At 37.3% G+C, this 19,079-nt stretch overlaps 1 protein-coding gene across 3 annotated transcripts in view; it reads left to right on the top strand.

Annotated features, from left to right (window-relative positions):
• The window catches only part of PRKN (parkin RBR E3 ubiquitin protein ligase), a 722,481-nt gene that overhangs the window by 463,436 nt on the left and 239,966 nt on the right, over positions 1-19,079 (top strand). For all 3 annotated transcript variants that reach the window (XM_034428505.3, XM_034428508.3, XM_034428509.3), the window contains one exon: positions 16,147-16,283. In XM_034428505.3, the coding sequence (XP_034284396.2) occupies positions 16,147-16,283 (137 nt within the window). The remainder of the gene's footprint in view (positions 1-16,146; positions 16,284-19,079) is intronic.

Genomic DNA, 19,079 nt, shown 5'->3' with positions numbered 1-19,079 from the left:
ACACATTGGCATCTTCTTGGGAAATAAATTCCTTTTCATTGAATTAACAGAGGAAATACATATATTTTCTTAACTCTGTGGAGAAAAACACGCTGTATTGCTTCTTAAAAATGTATATGCTTGCTTTTATCCATACCCAAAGGGGTGTTCCCAGGACAGCATTCAAAATCAGCATAATAAAGAAACTTAAAATCCAAACTTAATCAGAAAGTTATTCAACTTAAAAATGGAAATGTATTACTTTTAAAATGCCTGTGCAAATAAGAGATTCAGTACCTAAATCTAATGAGTAAAAGAAAGAGAGGAGGAGCAACATCAGCATATTGATGATTCCTTATTTCAGACTAACATAACCTTATCTATGCAGATTTCTGATGTGACTTCAGTCAAGTAAATCAATGACAGCATCACAGTCCTTATTAATGAGCCACAGTGGCACAGTGGTTAGAGTGCAGTACTGTAGGCTACTTCTGCTGACTGCCAGCTGCCTGCAATTAGGCAGTTCAAATCTCACCAGGCTCAAGGTTGACTCAGCTTTCTATCCTTCAGAGGTGGGTAAAATGAGGACCCAAATTGTTGGGGGCAATATGCTGACTCTGTAAATCTCTTAGAGAGGGCTGTAAAGCACTATAAAGCAGTATATAAGTCTAAGTGCTATTGCTATTAATGCAACCCTTGCATGAATTTCTTGGGAAATTCAAGCAATCTGTTCAGTGTGCATGTATCTATACCAGAAGCCCCCAACCTCTGGTCCATTGACAGGTACCAGTCAGTGGCATACCAGCAATTGGTCTGTGGAACAAGCAAAGTCCCATCTGCAAATTGCAGGCAGCATACAAAACCACAACCCCTCTGGTCCACAAAATAACCTTTCCCCACGGAATCAGTCCCTGGTCCCTGCGGGGATCGCCACAGCACATCACTGCTGATCACCGCCTCCGTGCGTCGCATTTTTGGCCTCCGCACGTTGCTTTTTCGGCCTCCGAATGCCCTATTTTCAGCTCCATGTGTTGCGTTTTCGGCCAGTTCCAGGTGATGGAACCGGCCGAAAATGCAATGCTCGGAGGCCAAAAATGTGATGCATGAAGTCGGCGATCGGCAGTGATGTGCTGTGGTGATCCCTGCTGCCTGGAATGGGTCTAAAATGGGGCATGCAGAGGTCGAAAATGTGACGCGCTGACGCCGAAAACGCAATGCGTGGAGGTGGCGATGTGCTGTGGTGATCTCCCCAGCCCAGAATGAGTCTAAAATGGAGCATGCAGAGGCAAAAAATATGATGTGCAGAGGCAAAAAACAGACGAAGGGTGGGGGCCGGTATGTGGGTGGAGCTTCAGCAACATTCGCTGTATAAGACACACAGACATTTCCACCCACTTTTTTGGGGGGGAAGTGGTTCTTATACTCCAAAAAATATGGTATATAACAGAATAACAGAGTTGAAAGGGACTTTGGAAATCTTCTAGTCCAATCCCCTCTCAAGCAGGAAAATCTATACCATTTCAGACAAGTAGTTGTCCAATCTCTTCTTTAAAACCTCCAGCGCCCATAACTTCTGGAGGCAAGTTATTCCACTGATTAATTGTTGCAGTTATATGATAACTAGCATTTTATGATTCAGATATCAACAAACTATAAAAGAAATTGTTAAATAAACAACATGAATATGACAGGCATGATGAAATAGCTAAAATTATCTACAAGAATCATCAACATTATTTTAAGCAAAATTTGGGAGTGTGGGAGTTAAAGTTATATGTTACTTAATGATAAGCAGCCTCCTCGGCTTCTTTTAAAGTTGATGCACTACTTTGAAAGCTTTTTTTGTGAAGATTCGATAAAGCATTTTTTTTCAGGCATGTAATACTAAGGTATGTTACTGGTATTATTGCAGTCCTGCCTTTTGAAAAAATTGGGTTTAATTTATCCTGCATTCACCTCATTCCACAGCCATAGGGGAGAGGTTCTTGGAAATGCAATTGTTTTCCTTCCAAGCAAACAGACTGAAAAAGAAACAGCTTTAGATATAGATAGGAGAAAAATACAGAAAACTTTATGGGGAAGCAGTTCAGAGAATTGCCATGTGAAGTGAAAAGACATATCGGAGAAAGTTCAGTGGTTGTTTAGTTTCATAGTCTAGACCTAAAGCCTCATACACTCCTAATAAGTATAATTTAGATACCTTGGAAATAAGGCTTCATAAATCTAACCAGTCTTAGATTAAGATTTCACTCACAATAAGGGACTTAGCATGCATCGGGAGAGCAATAGGCTGTGGGCCCTTCAATAATTTAAGAACCAAGTCTTAAATGGAATTTTAAAATCTTAGTGGAGCAGCTATTATATGGGTATCTTCAAGATGTATGTCAAAACCTGCAAGGTGAGAGGTGTGATGTCATGACTGAAGTCACACCTCTTTTGGAAATGTGTATGGCAGTTGTGTAGATCCAAAAGGGCCAAGATCTGCTATCTCATTGCGGACAAATTGAGCAACTCCACCAGCCATTATGTCACGTTCTTCTTGTAGCCTTCCTAAAATATTTATCTGGCTATTGTCAGAAATACATTCATAGTTTTGGTCTGATCCAGAAAAATGTTAGTTATTTGTTTCTTTGCTTTACAGATGTGAAACTCCATTTTTGCAAGGGACACAGTTGATAAGGAATATTTAAATGTCATCTGAAAGTCAAAATAAAAGTGTGCTATTTTGTTTAAGGACAAAGTGGTGAGAAATATGCATTTCATTCAGTAACACCTACAGCTGTAAATATAATTAAGCTTAATCAACTGTTGCTGCACCTCACGCTAAAGATTTTAAAACAAATACAAATGTCACACGTTGCATTATTTTCCAATTGAATACCAAATAAAAGTTTTAAAGTTAATTTAACAATGGACCTACTAAAATGAACACTTGAAAATGATAGCTATATATTAGACCCTTTATCTCAACTGAAAATACAATCCTGAAATAATTTAGCACTTGAAAAGACCTGGTGATTCCACTATAGGAAACACATACTTTATTTATCTGGATTATATCCCAAAGGAATCACTGTGGTTATTTTGCATATTTTTCAAGCCAATGAACATTGAATACATATTTCCCAGGTCCTGAGCTGGAGAACTACCGTATTTTTCAGAGTATAAGACGCACCTTTTTTCCCCAAAAAAGAGGGTGAAAATCTGGGTGTGTCTTATACTCCAAATGTAGCTCTGCCCAGCTTCTCAAACTGAGGTTTCAGAGGCTGAAAAAAGCATCAGAAATGAAGCTTCAAAAAGATGCCCCCAAACAGAGCTTTAGAAAAGAAGCCCCCAAACAGCTTCAGAGGCTTTTTTTCTAAAGCTGTTTCAGAGGCAGAAAAAAAAGCAAAAAAAGGCAAGGCACAGAGCTCACAACCAAGGAATCTGTTGCTAAAATTCACCTCTGGGAACAGCTGATTGGGGGTATTCCGGAAGGCCGATCCACCTGCCAATCATCATTTTTCTTATTTTCCTCCCCAAAAACTAAGGTGCATCTTATACTCTGGTGCGTCTTATACTCTGAAAAATACGGTATTCTTGAATCAAGGTGAGTTCTCTGGAATGCATTTAACACATGTGAGCAATAATTAAGAAAGAAAGGATATATACTGTTCCTTTTTTTTTTCAAAAAGCTCATCCTGATGTCTCCTTGTACTTGCAATACAATGACCTCATCATTTGAAGACTCTGTCCAATTAATAACATCACATTTTCTCTTGAAGGAAGAAAGGGTAGGTCTTCCATCATTTGGTAGAAGGTGCCATATTTCCAATTTATGATTACATCAAACATAAATTGTAGTAAATGGTGCAAAATTGAAGTTGCACATCTGGAGATTAACTCTAAAGAAATATTTATCTCTTAGTTTTTCTTTGGTCTCTATATAAGTTTCTTTCTGGCCAAAAGAGCAATTCCTTATATTGTTCTCCTACAAAAGTTTAATCTTTTTTCCTCTGTCTCTCGTACTATTCATTTTGCCAGTGGTCTGTTAATGCTGTTTGAATTGTTTGAAGCTAAACACTATCACCAAAAGATGGAATACACATGGCAGGCAACATTAATAAGTAGATGCAATCTCAGGTACTTATTTCCAGTCTTGAAGCCCATGGTAGTTTCTTGGCTAGAATATTCTACAAAGTAAATGTATCTACTTTCCTCACATTGCTTTGAAATTCAGTAGCTCAGCCCTCCCTAACTCTAAATGTTTTCATAGAATTATGGAAATGTGGGACATCCCATGTATGCATCTAATAACCATGATCTCTTCAAATAAGTTATGGCCTATACCGGGGGTGGGTTCTATTTACCTTTACTACCAGTTCACAACAGGATTGCACGTGCGCATGCGCAGAGCATATTTGATGACATCCGGGTGGGTGGGCGGAGCCTCCCACTGCTACTGGTTCGCCCGATCTGAGGCGAACCAGTAGCAACCCACCACTGCATTATATAGAAAGATATTGCTCTATATTTTCATTTTAGAGTATAGAAACTTTTCAATAAATGTTAATTGAGTGGTTTGGATGATCTTTGATAATCTTTCAATAATCTTCAATGTTATTATTAATTTACAATATAGAGAAACATATTACAACTACATTATAATAAAATAACTTGTAAGCTGACCTTAGACACCCTTAGACAGGGGAAAGTGGCATAGATAGATAGGTAGGTAGGTAGATAGGTAGATAGGTAGATAGATAATAACAGCAAAAAAAATGATAGAGGATTATTTTATTTATTATATCATAGCCCATCTCCCTCATAGAGCAACTTATTCATTTTATTATTGGCCACAATTATAACTGATATAGGAATTAATATAAGGCACACAGTTCTCTTAATTGAGTTCCACTTGTCCTTTTGTCATGATATATGCACACTTTTTTTAAATAATCCATGAGTGGTATATACCTTCCTTATTTGAGCTTTCAGATTAGACAGATACAGTGTTATCTTAGGTCTTCATACTAGAAAGTCTATGACTTCATCATTCCAGGAGGGAACTATTTCATTACATATTCTTGTGACTCTATAATTACTTAATCATCAAAAGGCAATGAATAGTTCAATTTGTCCTTATTTGGTTTCATCAGGTACATGCAATCATTATAACCAGCATTAGATTTTATGAGGTTCAAGCCGTTATACTTAGAATTGAACTCATGTCGTTTTATTTTATACAGCACACCGAACTTATGAATTTTTAATTGTCAAAGGTTCTCAAAGAAAGAGACCATTTGTACATGGTTTATATCTTGGTTATTTAATCTCCCAGTTTTCTCATGATAAGAACAACATTTATTATCTGATACAAATTAACTTATTCATCTTCGTATGAAAATATCAATAGTTCTTTCTGATATTATGTGGGAATAACTGGGAGACAGGTGGAAGAGCCTGAGAATAGTCCATGGTCAGACAAAAGGCAGGTGAGCCCACAGAAAGAATGTGGAAATAGCAAACATCTCAGAAGGGATCCTCCCTAGTTTCTTGGGCTGTAGAGGTGAAGGGGGGGAGGGATGTATTTTGAGACTTGCAAGATTCTGTTAATAGAACCTTACAATAAAATTAGAGCTAGTACTTCTTGGTGCAGATTGCAACATCAATGCAAGTTGGAGATTGGGTTTATCAGGCTGAAATTCTAACTATTTTATAATAGTATTCAATAGTCTGTTTTCCTTTGTAGGCTGTCATATTTTTGTCATAAACATACATGACAGATCCAGAGAAAAGTTTACTTAGATAGCACTTTAAGAAACAATAGTTCTCTATTCTCTGAACAGATGTACATCACCACAGTGTATTTTTCTCTCTCTTTTTTTAAAAAAAAGTAGTATAGGTTAGTTTACAACTGTTCTAAATACTTTTTCATCTCGGATTTCTGATTATATCTCAGAGGGCACTCGTGCAATTTGTAATATGCATTCTCTATTTTTAGTAAGATATCTCACAATTTGTGACTTGCCACAAAATGCAGTTTCACAGCTTTAGGCTTTAGTTCTTTGTCTTTCTTAATCAGAAGGAATCCCAGATTGGACTATAGCTTGTGAATAATTCATTGTGAGATATAGTAATAGGGGAAAAAAAGAGGCGTTATTCTGATCTGCTCCTTCTGTGTGAAATGTAGCTGCCATTGGGGCAATTTGGTGTTTATTTGATTCCAATGTGATTTGAAGCTGAATCAGACATCCTGGGTAAGGTATACAGTAAGTCTTCATTGATTTATACAACTTTAGAATGAATGTGGGAAATTATATGTTTCAAAGTCCTATGTGACAAAACCATTATCTGAGACACGAGCAACTATATAAATTGATTAAAGGAATAAAAAAATGAAGTACCTTGAAGCTTATTTTCATGGTGGTCAATGTAGTTCTGTTCATATTTTGGAGCGGAACCAATAACATAAATTTAATCTGCACATAACAATAGACACTTTATACATTTAAACATGATTCTACTTCTGTTACACAGATTGTATTTTTAAGATCAAGGGATATATGGATGAGGAAATCTAAACTTCTGCTGTCCCTATGCTCCCCTGGAAATAATATGAGTCCAAATATTTGTTTATGAGAAGAATCAGCGTACCCTGATTAAGCATGAGCCAGCAGTGTCCTGTAACTGCTAAAAGAACCAGTGCAATCTTTGGTTGCATAAATTATAGGTATAATGTTGGGATCAGAGCAAGTGACAGATTTGCTCCACACTGATCAGATCATATCCGGAATGCTGTATCCAGTTCTGTTTGTCACAGTACCAGAAGGAAACTGGAAAGAATACAGACAAGTGGTACAAAGATGGTGAATGGATTGGAAGCTACATCCTACAAAAAGCTGGTATGTTTAACCTAAAGAAGAGAAGCAACCTCTTCATACTTGAGGAGCTGTCACAAGGAAGAGGATCTGGATCAGTGGTGAAATCCAAATTTTTTTACTACAGGTTCTGTGGGCGTGGCTTGGTGGGCATGGTGTGGCTTGGTGGGCGTGGTGGGCATGGCAAGGGAAGAATACTGCAAAATCTCCATTCCACCCCACTCCAGGGGAAAGATACCACAAAATCCCCATTCCTGGGGGAAGGATATTGCAAAAATCTCCATTCCCACCGTACTCTGGGGCCAGTCAGAGGTGGTATTTGCCGGTTCTCCGAACTACTCAAAATTTCCGCTACTGGTTCTCCGAACTGCTCAAAATTTCCGTTACCGATTCTCTAGAACCTGTCAGAATCTGCTGGATTTCACCCCTAGTCTGGATTTATTTTCCCTAGGTTCAGTGGTAGAACATGTCAGCGGCGAGAAGGATAACAGGGCAAGACAGAGATGAACTAAGTAGAATTTCCTGATTGTGAGAACAATTAAGCTGTGGAAGAGCCTGCTATAACTGAAAGTTTTCAAACAAAGGTTGAATAGTCATTTGCCATCCAACACTGATTGCACACCAATGGATTCTTCTTGCAGTCTGTACCTTGATTCCTCCCTTGTGTATTTTTTTTTTTATAATTATGCTTCTCATCTTTAATCCATCTAGTATTCCTGTTCTCTTGGCTATTATTCAATTATTGACTGACAGTGAGAGAGAATATTTAGATTTTTTTTCTTCACCATTCAGGGGCTCTTAATGGACATTTGCCCTATTCATGGGAGGTAGTGGGAAGAGGCTCATCCCCCTCCCCTTAACATTTGATGGCACACTTTGTGATTATAGCATCCATCCATACTCCTTGACAAAATGAATATTAAGTTGACTTCCTTTTTAACAAATTAAGCGCTGCTGCTTCTACCAAGGACAATTTCAACTTCCCACTCTATCATTTAGGAAATGGGGATAGCTACATAATTTGCATTCTACTCAGGATACAAAATGAGATTTTTCCCCCCCTCAGTTGGATTTCTTCAGGTATCCATTAGGAGGTTAAAAAATAAAAAAAGCTACAGTACGACACTACACTTCACTACTGTGATCATAATTTATTGATTATTATGGTTTTCTCCAATATTAGTGTTAATTTTTCTAATTGTTTTTAAATATAGGCAAATGTTTTTAAAGTAAAGATTTTTAGCTTCAAAATCTTGTTCTTAACAATACAAGAAGTACTCCAACTTTGAATAGAGCAGGGTGTCACACTTGCGGCCGGCGGGCCAGAAGCATCACACACTGGCCACATCCACCCCAGGTTAGCGAAGGGAGGGAAGTCGCGATACGTCACGTGATGACAACGTGATGACGCAAGTTTGGCACCCCTGGAATAGAGCATTTTAGGAAATTCCCATGATTATCAGAACAGTATCATAATAGGAAAATTGGAACAATTATTATCAAATCCAGACAGGGAGTTCCAAGCTCAAAACACTTTCAACAACTGTATTCTTCAGACTTTTTGAGTTATATTATCTCCTCTCTAAAGAAGACAGAATCCCTTCATTATATTTTATGGTCATTTCAAATCTACTTGTCTGCATTTGTTACTTTCTTTCACTCGATGGCCTTTTTGAAGTTTTAAAAAATGGAGATTCTTTCTATTCTGAAGCAGTTAAGTAGTGAAATAATGGAAACATTAGTCAGGTAGTTAGCAATAGCTATATATACAATTATGTAAAAGCATTATGAAAACTATCTGTGAGGCACTTCATAAAAGGATTAAATCACCCCACTGAATCTGCTGTTCTAAGCACTGAAATGTCTCAGAATAATTGCTTTCAGAGCTCTTCAAAGTATCTGAATATGGATACACACAGATAGAAGACACTTCCATCCTATAGTACCTCAGCATTCTGAGGTTTGGATGGGTGCTTTAACTGCTTCGTTCAAAGCTTTTGCCTAGTCTAATATAGAGATATAAAAGCATAGTGGTTAAGGCAATAGGCTAGAAACCAGGAGGCGGTGAGTTCTAGTCCTGCCTTACCCAGAAACCAACTGGATGACTTTGGGCAAGTCGCACTCCCTCAGCGCTATGAAGAAGGCACAGGAAAAAGCAAACCACTTCAGGAAATCTTGCCCAGGCACAACTAAAGCACAAAAAGAAAGTATAGTCATAGTGTGATGCAAATAAAATGTGAGCTTCTGCTATTATTTTGCCAGTTTTCTACTTTTATAGAAAATTTATGAAAATGTCCCTACAGTACAGGTAACTTGGTGATAACAGGTGTAACTTTGGAGCTGTATGTGTGTAAAAATAGCTTCCTTGTTTTGTTTTGTTTTTGTTTTGTTTTTTTGTAAAAAAAAAAAGTTTGGATTTCTTTGCTCGTTTTCAAATCTATTTCCAATAGTGTGTCTCTTTCTGAAATGTGCTTAGAAATCTCCTGTGGATGTTAACAAATAAAATTGTTTTGGAAGAGTACAGAGTTTCATCCAAAATTGAAAATAATTTTATGGTGCTTATATAGAAAGCTTTTGCAGCTAGAAGAAGATTGCTAAAAGTAATAAAAATGTGCTAATGGGAAACTCTTGGGCGTTTTATAATAAATATAGTATTCTTGACTGATGGATGAACAGCAGTGTATTTCTTTATTCTATAGCAACAAAATCTGGCTGTCTATTACTGCCTCTGTGAAAATAATTCCTAGGAGCCGACTGTACAGATATATGCCTCTTTTTTATTATTATTTGGTTAAGATATTACATAGAAGTGAAAAAAAATCCTATTGTCAGCTGCAAATGACCCTAGGGATTTTCATAAATTCAAGCATTTCCATCACAGCTCTCTCCTATAGATATCTACTGGCTTTAGCTACATTTGAGAAATGTGAAGTGGGATGTCAGTTTGCTTGTCTTTAATGAAAAGACTGATCGATGTGGCATTCTCCTTAACCTTAGATTGCTTAGCCTTGCCTGCCTCTTTCCCAGAATTGAAGGCTATGAAATAATAGAAAAGAAAGGTAAGCCAAGTTTTTCATAAGAAGGTAGCAAAAGATGTATCTTTTAGTCCCTATTGTGCCTACAAATATCTCCTCACGCTGAATAGCATTCTCGGTCATTGGGCTGACTCTCAATACATGAATAATACCGATCATAAGATTTTAGATATACTCATAACAATTTATTTCCCACTGGGGCTTTTATCTAAACAAGATCAGTCTTCATATCTTTCTTTTGTCAGGATTCTGTTGCAGCCAATCTGATTGGTATTATCCACAACTTTCTGTGACTCAACCGGAGGCAAGTGTAAAAAGAATGTATGGAATTAATCAGGCTTCCCATCATAGCAACTTTTGCTGTGCTTCCCAAAAGTTTGTGTTTATAACACAGAAAGTAAAGTAGGCTATATTCCAATCCCCCTTCCCCACCCCCAAACAGATAGGGGTTGTGTGATGCCTGGGAATGATAGACAGTTAAGTGTCAAATATGCTTGAGATTAAAATAATTCCATTTTAAGATTCTAAAAAAAAGTGCAGAGGAATAAATAAGATTATTTTTCAGTATGCTTAGAACATGGCTAAAAGAACTCAGTTGGTGTTTTGTTTGCTCTGGATGGCTAAAATTCAATTAAGATCCTTAGACAAGTAGATTTCAGTATCTGGAGCTCATGGAGTGTAATTGTGACCTAAGTACTGCACAGTTTAGATCAATGATCTCTGAGAGAATCCAGAGTTCCTTCGCAGAGGCCAGCACCCAGGCTGCATAGGCTTTTCTATTTGATTCTCTTTAGGGATGGGCTCTTGAATCATTTTTTAAATCATTTATAGGAGATGTATGAAGGTTCTCTAAGGAAAAGTCAATAGCCCGCACCTGTGATTTCGGCAATCAAGCAGTAGAGGTAGTCCTCAACTTACGACCCCAGTTGAGCCCAAAATTTCTGTTGTTAAGTGAGACATTTGTTAAGTGAGTTTTGCCCCATTTTACGACCTTTCTTGCCATGGTTGCTAAGTGAATCACTGCAGTTGATAAGTTACTAACCCGGTTGTTAACCGAATCTGGCTTCCCCATTGAGTTTGCTTATCAGAAAGTCATAAAAAATGATTACATGACCTTGGGACACAGTAATGGTCATAAATATGGACCAGTTGCCAAGCATCTGAATTTTGATCATATGTTCACGGTGATGCTGCAAAGGTCGTAACTGTGAAAAAAGGTCATAAGTCACATTTTTCAGTGCTGTTGTAACTTTGAACAATCACTAAATGAACTGTTGTAAGTAGAGGATTACCTGTATATGAGTCTGGGCAAAAGAAAATTCTGATAATTTTCAACCTCCCAAATAAGCAAATATAAGATTAGAGCTTTGGTTCTTTCCAGCCATGCTCTAAATGACTTCCTAAAGCTGTACAATAGTGATGTGTCATCTGGTACACAACCCAGGATATCTTTATGCATTTTCTATATAATGCATGTAATGTATCTTATACAGTATATGTGCTTCTATGGCCGTGATGGTGAACCTATGGCACGCGTGCCAGAGGTGGCACACAGCGCCCTCTCTGATGGCACATGAGCTGTCACCCCAGTTCAGCTCTGCTGTGCATGCATGCGTTCCTCCCTCTGGCCAGCTGGTCTTCGGGACTCTGTCGCGCATGTGCGGGGTGTGGGCCACATGCGGGAGGTGTGCATACATGCGCAGGGGCGGGGCATATGCGGGGGGCGTGTGCACATGTGGGGGGGCATGCCGGGGGCATACACATGCATGGGGCAGAGTGCATGTGTGCGGGCCATGCACACATTGAATTTTGGGGGTTTGGCCGCGTGCACATGTGCTTTGTGCACTCAGCCCAGAAAAGATTAGCCATCACTGTTCTATGGTATCCAAAAGTCATAGCAGCCAATGAGATACAATATATTCAATATGCAGTTGTTACCAGTTGGATATCTCTATCCTGAGCCAAGCAGGATGGACTTGAAGTTTTTAGAGTGGCTTGTAAAACAGGCCTAAATTGAATCCCATCAAGTCAATGTTAGAAAGTCAACTAATCCTGGAAAGTAATCCATTTGTTGTTCCCCAAAAAATGTGCTGTTATGGAGAGAGCTGATTATAGACTGACAAATTATGGACTCATAATTCCTTTTTCACTAGTAAATAGTGATCATAACCAGGAAAAGCTTTGCAAAATTACATTTTGTGCACTAGTTGAGAAATTTCTGGAATAAGAGGCTCTCTCCATAGGCACCCATTCCTTTTTCACTCTATAATCACTCACTATATGTCAGGGTCCCTTTGAAGATCACTCAGAACCTTCATCTGATTCAGCAGATAATTATGAGCTTATTGACTGCTGCTATGCAACACTTCTACCATGAGAGATGTGTTGGCCACCAGTCAATTTACAGGTGCAGTTCAAGTACGTTCTTGCTGTTATTACCCTACTTGGCTCAAGGCCTGGATATCTCTGAGTTGCAACTGTCTGCTTGGTGAGATCAATGAGAGGAAGCTTACTGATGGTCCTGCCACCAATCACAGGGACCCTGCCACCCTACAGTCCCTGTGATTGGACCTGCTTCATGATGATTCCCTCCTTTGAAATAGCCTTCCCTATTAAAGCTGTGAACAGAGAAGAACAAAAATTCTAGTACCTCTGAATGGTGGTACATATGCTTGGCTATAACTTTTTTTGATGAATGGAATTTGCCACTAATACTTAATCCTACTTTTGCCAGTATATCAAAGCTACTCAGTCTTTGGAAATGGAACTGTGTATAAATGAAAGTCAATAAATAGAGCAACGTATAAACAGAAATAAATAAATCTAGATGAAATAAAATGGGGAAATCGGGAATTAAATATTGACCAATACTATTTTTAGGATTTTTTTTTTTACATTTATAAATAATATTTTGTTTAGCTAATTATTAAATTTGTATACCGCCCATCTCTCTACCAAGTGACTCTAGGCAGCTTACAATACCATAAATAATAGGATAAAACAATTACAGAATTAAAACATCGAATATTGAAAGTTAAAACAGTAAAATTAATATTAAAATGGATAAAAAGAATGAATGAGTAGACAGGGTGGAGGTGGACTCTTCTAATACAGGGAAGACATTAAGCCCAAACAATTATACTTCTTTTTAATTTCCTAAAAACAACTAAATGCACTTTGCTTGGTATGGTTTAGCTTTTATACATGTTATATTGAGCATTAATTGTGTAACTTCAGTCATTGTCTTTCTGTTTAAAGATATTATTTCTTAGAATATTCCTTTATTTAAAAAAAATATTTAAAAATGTTATTTATTTTTTCTGATATTTGAATGAATTCTTAAATAGTATATTGAAAGCTTGTTTTATGTGCCTGTGTATCCTCAAGACAAATGTTTCATGTAGCACTACCTATAAATGTAATATTAGATGTTTTTTTATAGTATTGACAGTTTACATAACTTGCTAAGAAAAGGATCCATATGTTCCATAATTTATTATTTTCTTTTAAATCATTATTGAACATTTTATGCAATGTTGCGTGCTTGGTGTGTAAAAGAAAAGTGAGATTGCTTGGAAAGTTTAGTTTTTTCAGAGGAATTGAAATTAATTGCTTTTCATGTTGTTATGAGGCATGGTTTCCATCAGCTAATTTAGCACAACTTCAGATCTGAATTTTTCTAAATTGTAAAATGATTCTTGTTAAACTGCTCTGTAGAAAAACAAACGATACATTTAATGTCTTTTGTACATTAAAGGAAAGGCTGGTTTATTCATCCCACCCAATTCCCACTTCTCTTTTTAGATTATTTTTGTTCAAGGGGAGGTTAGATTTCAGAACAGCAAGTGGTCAACTAATAAGGATTAGTAGCAGGGAGGTTTTGTTTAATTCAGTTTGTAAGCTGCTTTAGTCAATGAAATCCCTTAAAACACTGAGATTATATTTTTAATGCTACCGACACACTATCTTGATGTCTCCAGCAGTAGATGGATTTTTAAAGCTTATTTTGAAAGAAGATTATGTATCCTCCTATAGTGTATGCAAAACTATGGAATATTATATTTTATGTACTGTGTATCAATCACATGCAGCCTAATACTCTAAGATTAGATAGAAGATTTTAACAGATTTGCAAAGAGTTAAATGGTAGTCTTAGAATATCTAAGAAATTGTAGACATTAATAGAGGCGGAAAGGGGAAGCAGGAATTGTGTATCCAATTTGAAGCTTTTGAAGCAATCTTAAATGAGACATCTTGTTATTTCAGGATTTACAGGGGGTTCTTTCATTAATCTATCTCCCTGCCCCTTTCCCCCTTTTTATTTCTTTAAGAATGTAACATTTAATTTATGTTATCTTACACCGCCACACAGCAAGGAAGAATGTATTGAATTCTGGATGCAATGGAGTTGCCAAAGTTAACTTTTCAGCATGGAAAATTGTTGTGAACACAGTGTGGGCACAGAGGAAATATTTCCTTTTCCAAAAGAAACAAAAACCTCCTTACAAATCAATCTTGCCAATGCCCTACCTTCAAGTTTCTTATCACTATATGTTTAATATTCTTGAGTGAATGGCAAATCTCATATCAAGAAGGAACCATAGCTTAATTGATGACAATCAAACACGCTATATCTCTGAAACTCAGAAAGACAGGCATAGAGGAACCATAACAGTTTTCCTACTCATTGAACCACTCTGATCTGTATGAACATACCTGTTTAAAAGTAGGTTTTCCAATTACCTGAGCCTTGGAAAGAAGATTGTGCTAACATACCTCTGAACAGTTGATTTCCTCCTTGATGTCCTGCTGATATGGTCTTCTCCTGGTTTGCACAGCATAACAAGATACTGTTGTCCTCAAATATAGTTTGAAATTACCTTAGGCTAGGGCTTTTCAAATTGGGCACCAAAAGAAACTGCAGGAGGGCACAACATTTTTTAAAGCTGATTAGGATATGTGAACTGGGTAGTTTTATAAGAAGGAAATATTTAGAGCAGGGGTATCAAACTCAAGGCTCAGAGACCGGATCAGGCCCACGGGGTGCATAGATCTGGCCTGCGGGGCCAGCCTGGAAACAGCAAAGGACCAGCCCGCGGTGCCTCTGCCAGTGGAAACAGAGCTCGGGATGGCTGCACGCGGCACTCCCAAACTCCATTTTCGCTGGCAGAGGGTTGCAGGAGGCCATCACAGCCAAAAACGGAGCTCGGGAGCCCGTTATCACTGGTAGAATGTTCAGGCTGCCACAGGCACATGAGTGACGTCAAGCTAGCCACAGCCATCTTGGCCATGGCCATCCCAGGCCCCCAAGGTCAAACACAACCCTGATATGTCCCTCAATGAAATTGATTTTGACACCCCTTTTTTAGAGATACTCCCAAAGGTGCTTTTTCAAGAAACAACTGGACTTGCAGAGCTGAAGTAGCTTCTTGGATGAGAAGCGAAATGTCTTCAAAGAAAAACCAGAAAGTCCAGTTGTCTCTTGGAAAAGCATCTTTGGGACAACCATGACCTGGATGATTGAGAATCTCCGTAGACATTTAGAGGTGCTGTTGGCGATGGTGTGGTTAATCTTGAAAGATAGCGTGGTTTTGTGTGACATAAATGGTTCTGTATCTTTAATAGTTTTGTATCATTTATTTATTTAAAAGATTTATATGGCCACCAATCTTAAGCACGTCTGGGTAACTCATGGTCATTTACTGCCCTTGCAGCATAAATGTATACGTGTGCTCAGAGCTGATCTTCCTATTTGATCTTCCTATTTGTTGGCAGAGATAAATTTGCTAGACTAGGGGATTTTGGTGAATTATGGTCACTAATATTTGAGTAATTAAGAATTAGTCATTCTCTTATTATTAGAGACATTAAGATCATACAATATTTTTAGAGTGGACTTTTGGGGTGGGCAGAACTGTGCGGGTTATAGGGGCTCTCTCTATATATATATTTTAGCATTCAGACCCTGTCTGTCTGCTTGGTATGCTTGTTCACAGAAACAGTTATTCATCTTTTAGTCCGGCAAGTTTGTCTTTGTGTCAGGTGGGCATTTTATAAATAAGCAGTCTCAGTGGCATTGCATGATCTTTCTCCAAGTTCCACAGGCTCCTAAGCATTGCTGTGGACGTGGATCTCCTTTTAGAATTAAACTTACAGAGAATAGTCGTGAATGTTATTTGCATGAAGTTCACGCCAGATTGGTGTAATAACATGGGAAGCTTAATTTCTCACCACCATTTTTTATTTCTTTCTCTCTCTCTTTTATCATTTAGGAGTCCTGTGTTAGTCTTCCCATGCATTCATCACCATGTTATTTGCCTGGATTGTTTTCACCTCTACTGTGTGACTATGTTGAACAATCGCCAGTTTGTCCACGATCCTATCGTTGGGTATTCATTGCCATGTGTGGGTAAGTTGTTCACTAGTACTTTTTTATTACCGTATTTTTCAGAGTATAAGACGCACCGGAGTATAAGACTCACCTACCTTTTTTGGTGAGGAAAAGAAGAAAAAGAATTCTCCCTTTGCCTCTGAGCAATTTTGCCTTGTTGCAGCAAACAGCAAACAGCCTGCTTTACTTTCATTTTCGTTTTCAGCATAGCTTGATTAGCACAAGGAAAAAAAAATCTGCTCCAGCAATTTACCTCTTTGCAGCAAGCAGCAGAGGCCTGCGCAAAACAGCTGAGAGCAAATCAGCTTAGAGTCGGGAGGTCGTTCCAATCAACTTGTGCTAATTAGCCTGTGCTGAAGCTGAAAGGAGCTGTTTTTTCTTGCTATTTGCTTGTATGGAGGAAACTGCTGGGAGGCAGAGGCCAAAGGGTGGGGGCCAGTGGGTGGGCGGGGCTACATTCAGTGTATAAGCCGCACCTACATTTTCACCCCTTTTAAGGGGGAAAAAGGTGTGTCTTATACTCCGAAAAATACGGTACTTTATAATGTAATAAAATTATTTTACAAACAGTGGAAGGAAATTACTGGCTTAAAAAAACAAATACTCCTCTGTCACGTATTGAAGATAAATTAATAGTGTCAAATAATGTTTTCTCTTAGCATTTTCTGCCTCTGGCTGCTCTTTGCTATAAGAACTCAGTTGTAAATGGTGTTTCTTTTATAAGTACTTTTATAAGTACCAAGCCTACATGGTTTGGTCTAAAATTTCATCATCAAAAAGTGTTAAATGGTAATATCTTAAAAGTGCTAGACATGGAATTACAAAGATAAATGATAAATGACTTTCAGTTTTCATGTTCTGAGTCAACTACAAGAAGCTAAACTTCATTCAATAACTTCATCTTTCCTACTTAATTCACTTCTGAATTAAATTCAGGATAATAATCCAAATGTTAGAGCGTCTCTTCTGATTTATGTAATCAAAAATCCACAGTTGAGAGAAAAACTTTTCTGATGAGGCAACAAAAAAAAAGAAGATAAAATGTAACCTTTTTAAGAGGGCAAAGTTGCTTATTTTCTGAAATGGATTTATAGAGAAAATTAAAAGCTTTCTTGATTTTTAAATGTGGTCCAAAGTGCATTGTTTTACACAAGATATTAATTAACAGCTATGACATCATTTCTTAGAACTTTGCTAGTTCTAAAAGTTACTTTATTTAATTGTTTTGGATGAAAACTGCAGGTACTTCAGTTCAGGTGAAGCCCCTGAAAAGCATATTGGTGCAGTAGGTTTTGTCCAGAACATGATAAAGATGATTATTTCTCAGTAGCCTTCAGGCATTCAAAAACCTTCACGCTACAGGAGAAAATGTGGTTTCCCCATTCACACTGTTTAGTTTGCTTAAATGTGCAAATTAGCACTGTTGATCCTGTTGTTGTTTTGACAAATTTATGAAGCATAATGATCATAGACAGCAGTTTTCATTAACATTTGACTTTCTGCTTCTGAAATTATCTAGCGACTGTATTGCTGATATTAAACAACACAAGCACACAGACACAGAGCTTTGATTATATCAATCTGAAGGTCAAAACAACTGCATCATACTTGACTGGATGGTTGTAACTGTATTTAGGGATAAATAAGACATAAGTTTGTTTTGTATTTTAATAAATGTTTATCCACTTTCAATTTTTCAAATATTGATGCATGCTCATAAATGAAATCACCATTTTATGCAATTTAAAAACTACACAAAATTATGCATATTAAAGCAGATGAAGACTGTTGCAAAATTAAGAATGGAAAAATTAGAAAATGTAGTGGAACTAAACAGATTCATCTCTATGTCATCAAAGATGTAGAGTCATTTAAAGATGAAATTTTCAGGGACTCATTTATTCCACACTAATAGATCTCTTTGTAACTCACGTAACTCAACAAAAGGACTATTATACATAGAAGAGATACAGAAGGTGAACATTCATTTGACTTTCATCGATATATAATGTTGAGTTTGCCCCCTTCTTTAATTTTTGAGTTTATGTGCCTGCCTGCTTTTCCTTCTCCCTTTTACTCTTCTATTTTTGTCATTTTCTTATAGTCTTCTGTTTGACTGATTGTGCCTAGGATCAGAGCAGTTTTCCATCACTACTGAAGCTAGAGTTGTTCTTCATATTTATAGGTACAAAAGGTCTTTATTAGCATCTCTTACACTGTCCTTTGTGACAAGAAGTGACAAGATTCAACCTGAGCTTTCCTGCACACATGGCATGTACTTTGCTCTCAACACCAAATAGAAAATTGGACTCGTTATATAACAACAAATCATTTTAACTTGAGAATACAAATTGATGCTTGGATTTGGTTAAATAGCAAGTTTAAGTGGCCTAGAATCACATAAAAGTCCAATGGTGGCTATATAAATCAAATAAATAAATACATTTTTTAAAAAGTATTCAGGTGGGTCTATGGCAGAGTTACGATTCCATGTTAAATCTGGATTGACACTGAATATTTGTAGATAGAAGCTGGTCTGGTATTTGCTTTTTTTTTTTTTTTTTTAAGAAAAGCACTTCAGATACCCTGATCTTTTGCTGTGGTACAATGATCTATTCCATTTTTCTTAGAGTGTCCTACATTAATGTAATTCTATGCATAAAGGTTTCTGTCACTGCTGACCTCTAAATATCTTTGAAATAATTAATACAGTGCTTAGAAGGATAGACTTGCATATGCATGAAAGCCGATTTATAGTTATCTCACTGGTAAGAAGGGTACTGAAATTTTCAGCTAAAAATGAGCTTTGTAGAG

Source organism: Pantherophis guttatus, chromosome 1 (genome assembly GCF_059756535.1).
Source record: "Pantherophis guttatus breed Tessera chromosome 1, ASM5975653v1, whole genome shotgun sequence".
NCBI classification, from domain to species: Eukaryota; Metazoa; Chordata; class Lepidosauria; order Squamata; family Colubridae; genus Pantherophis; species Pantherophis guttatus.
The sequence above is the reverse complement of the archived record's forward strand: the minus strand, read 5'-3'. Positions and strand labels throughout refer to the sequence as shown.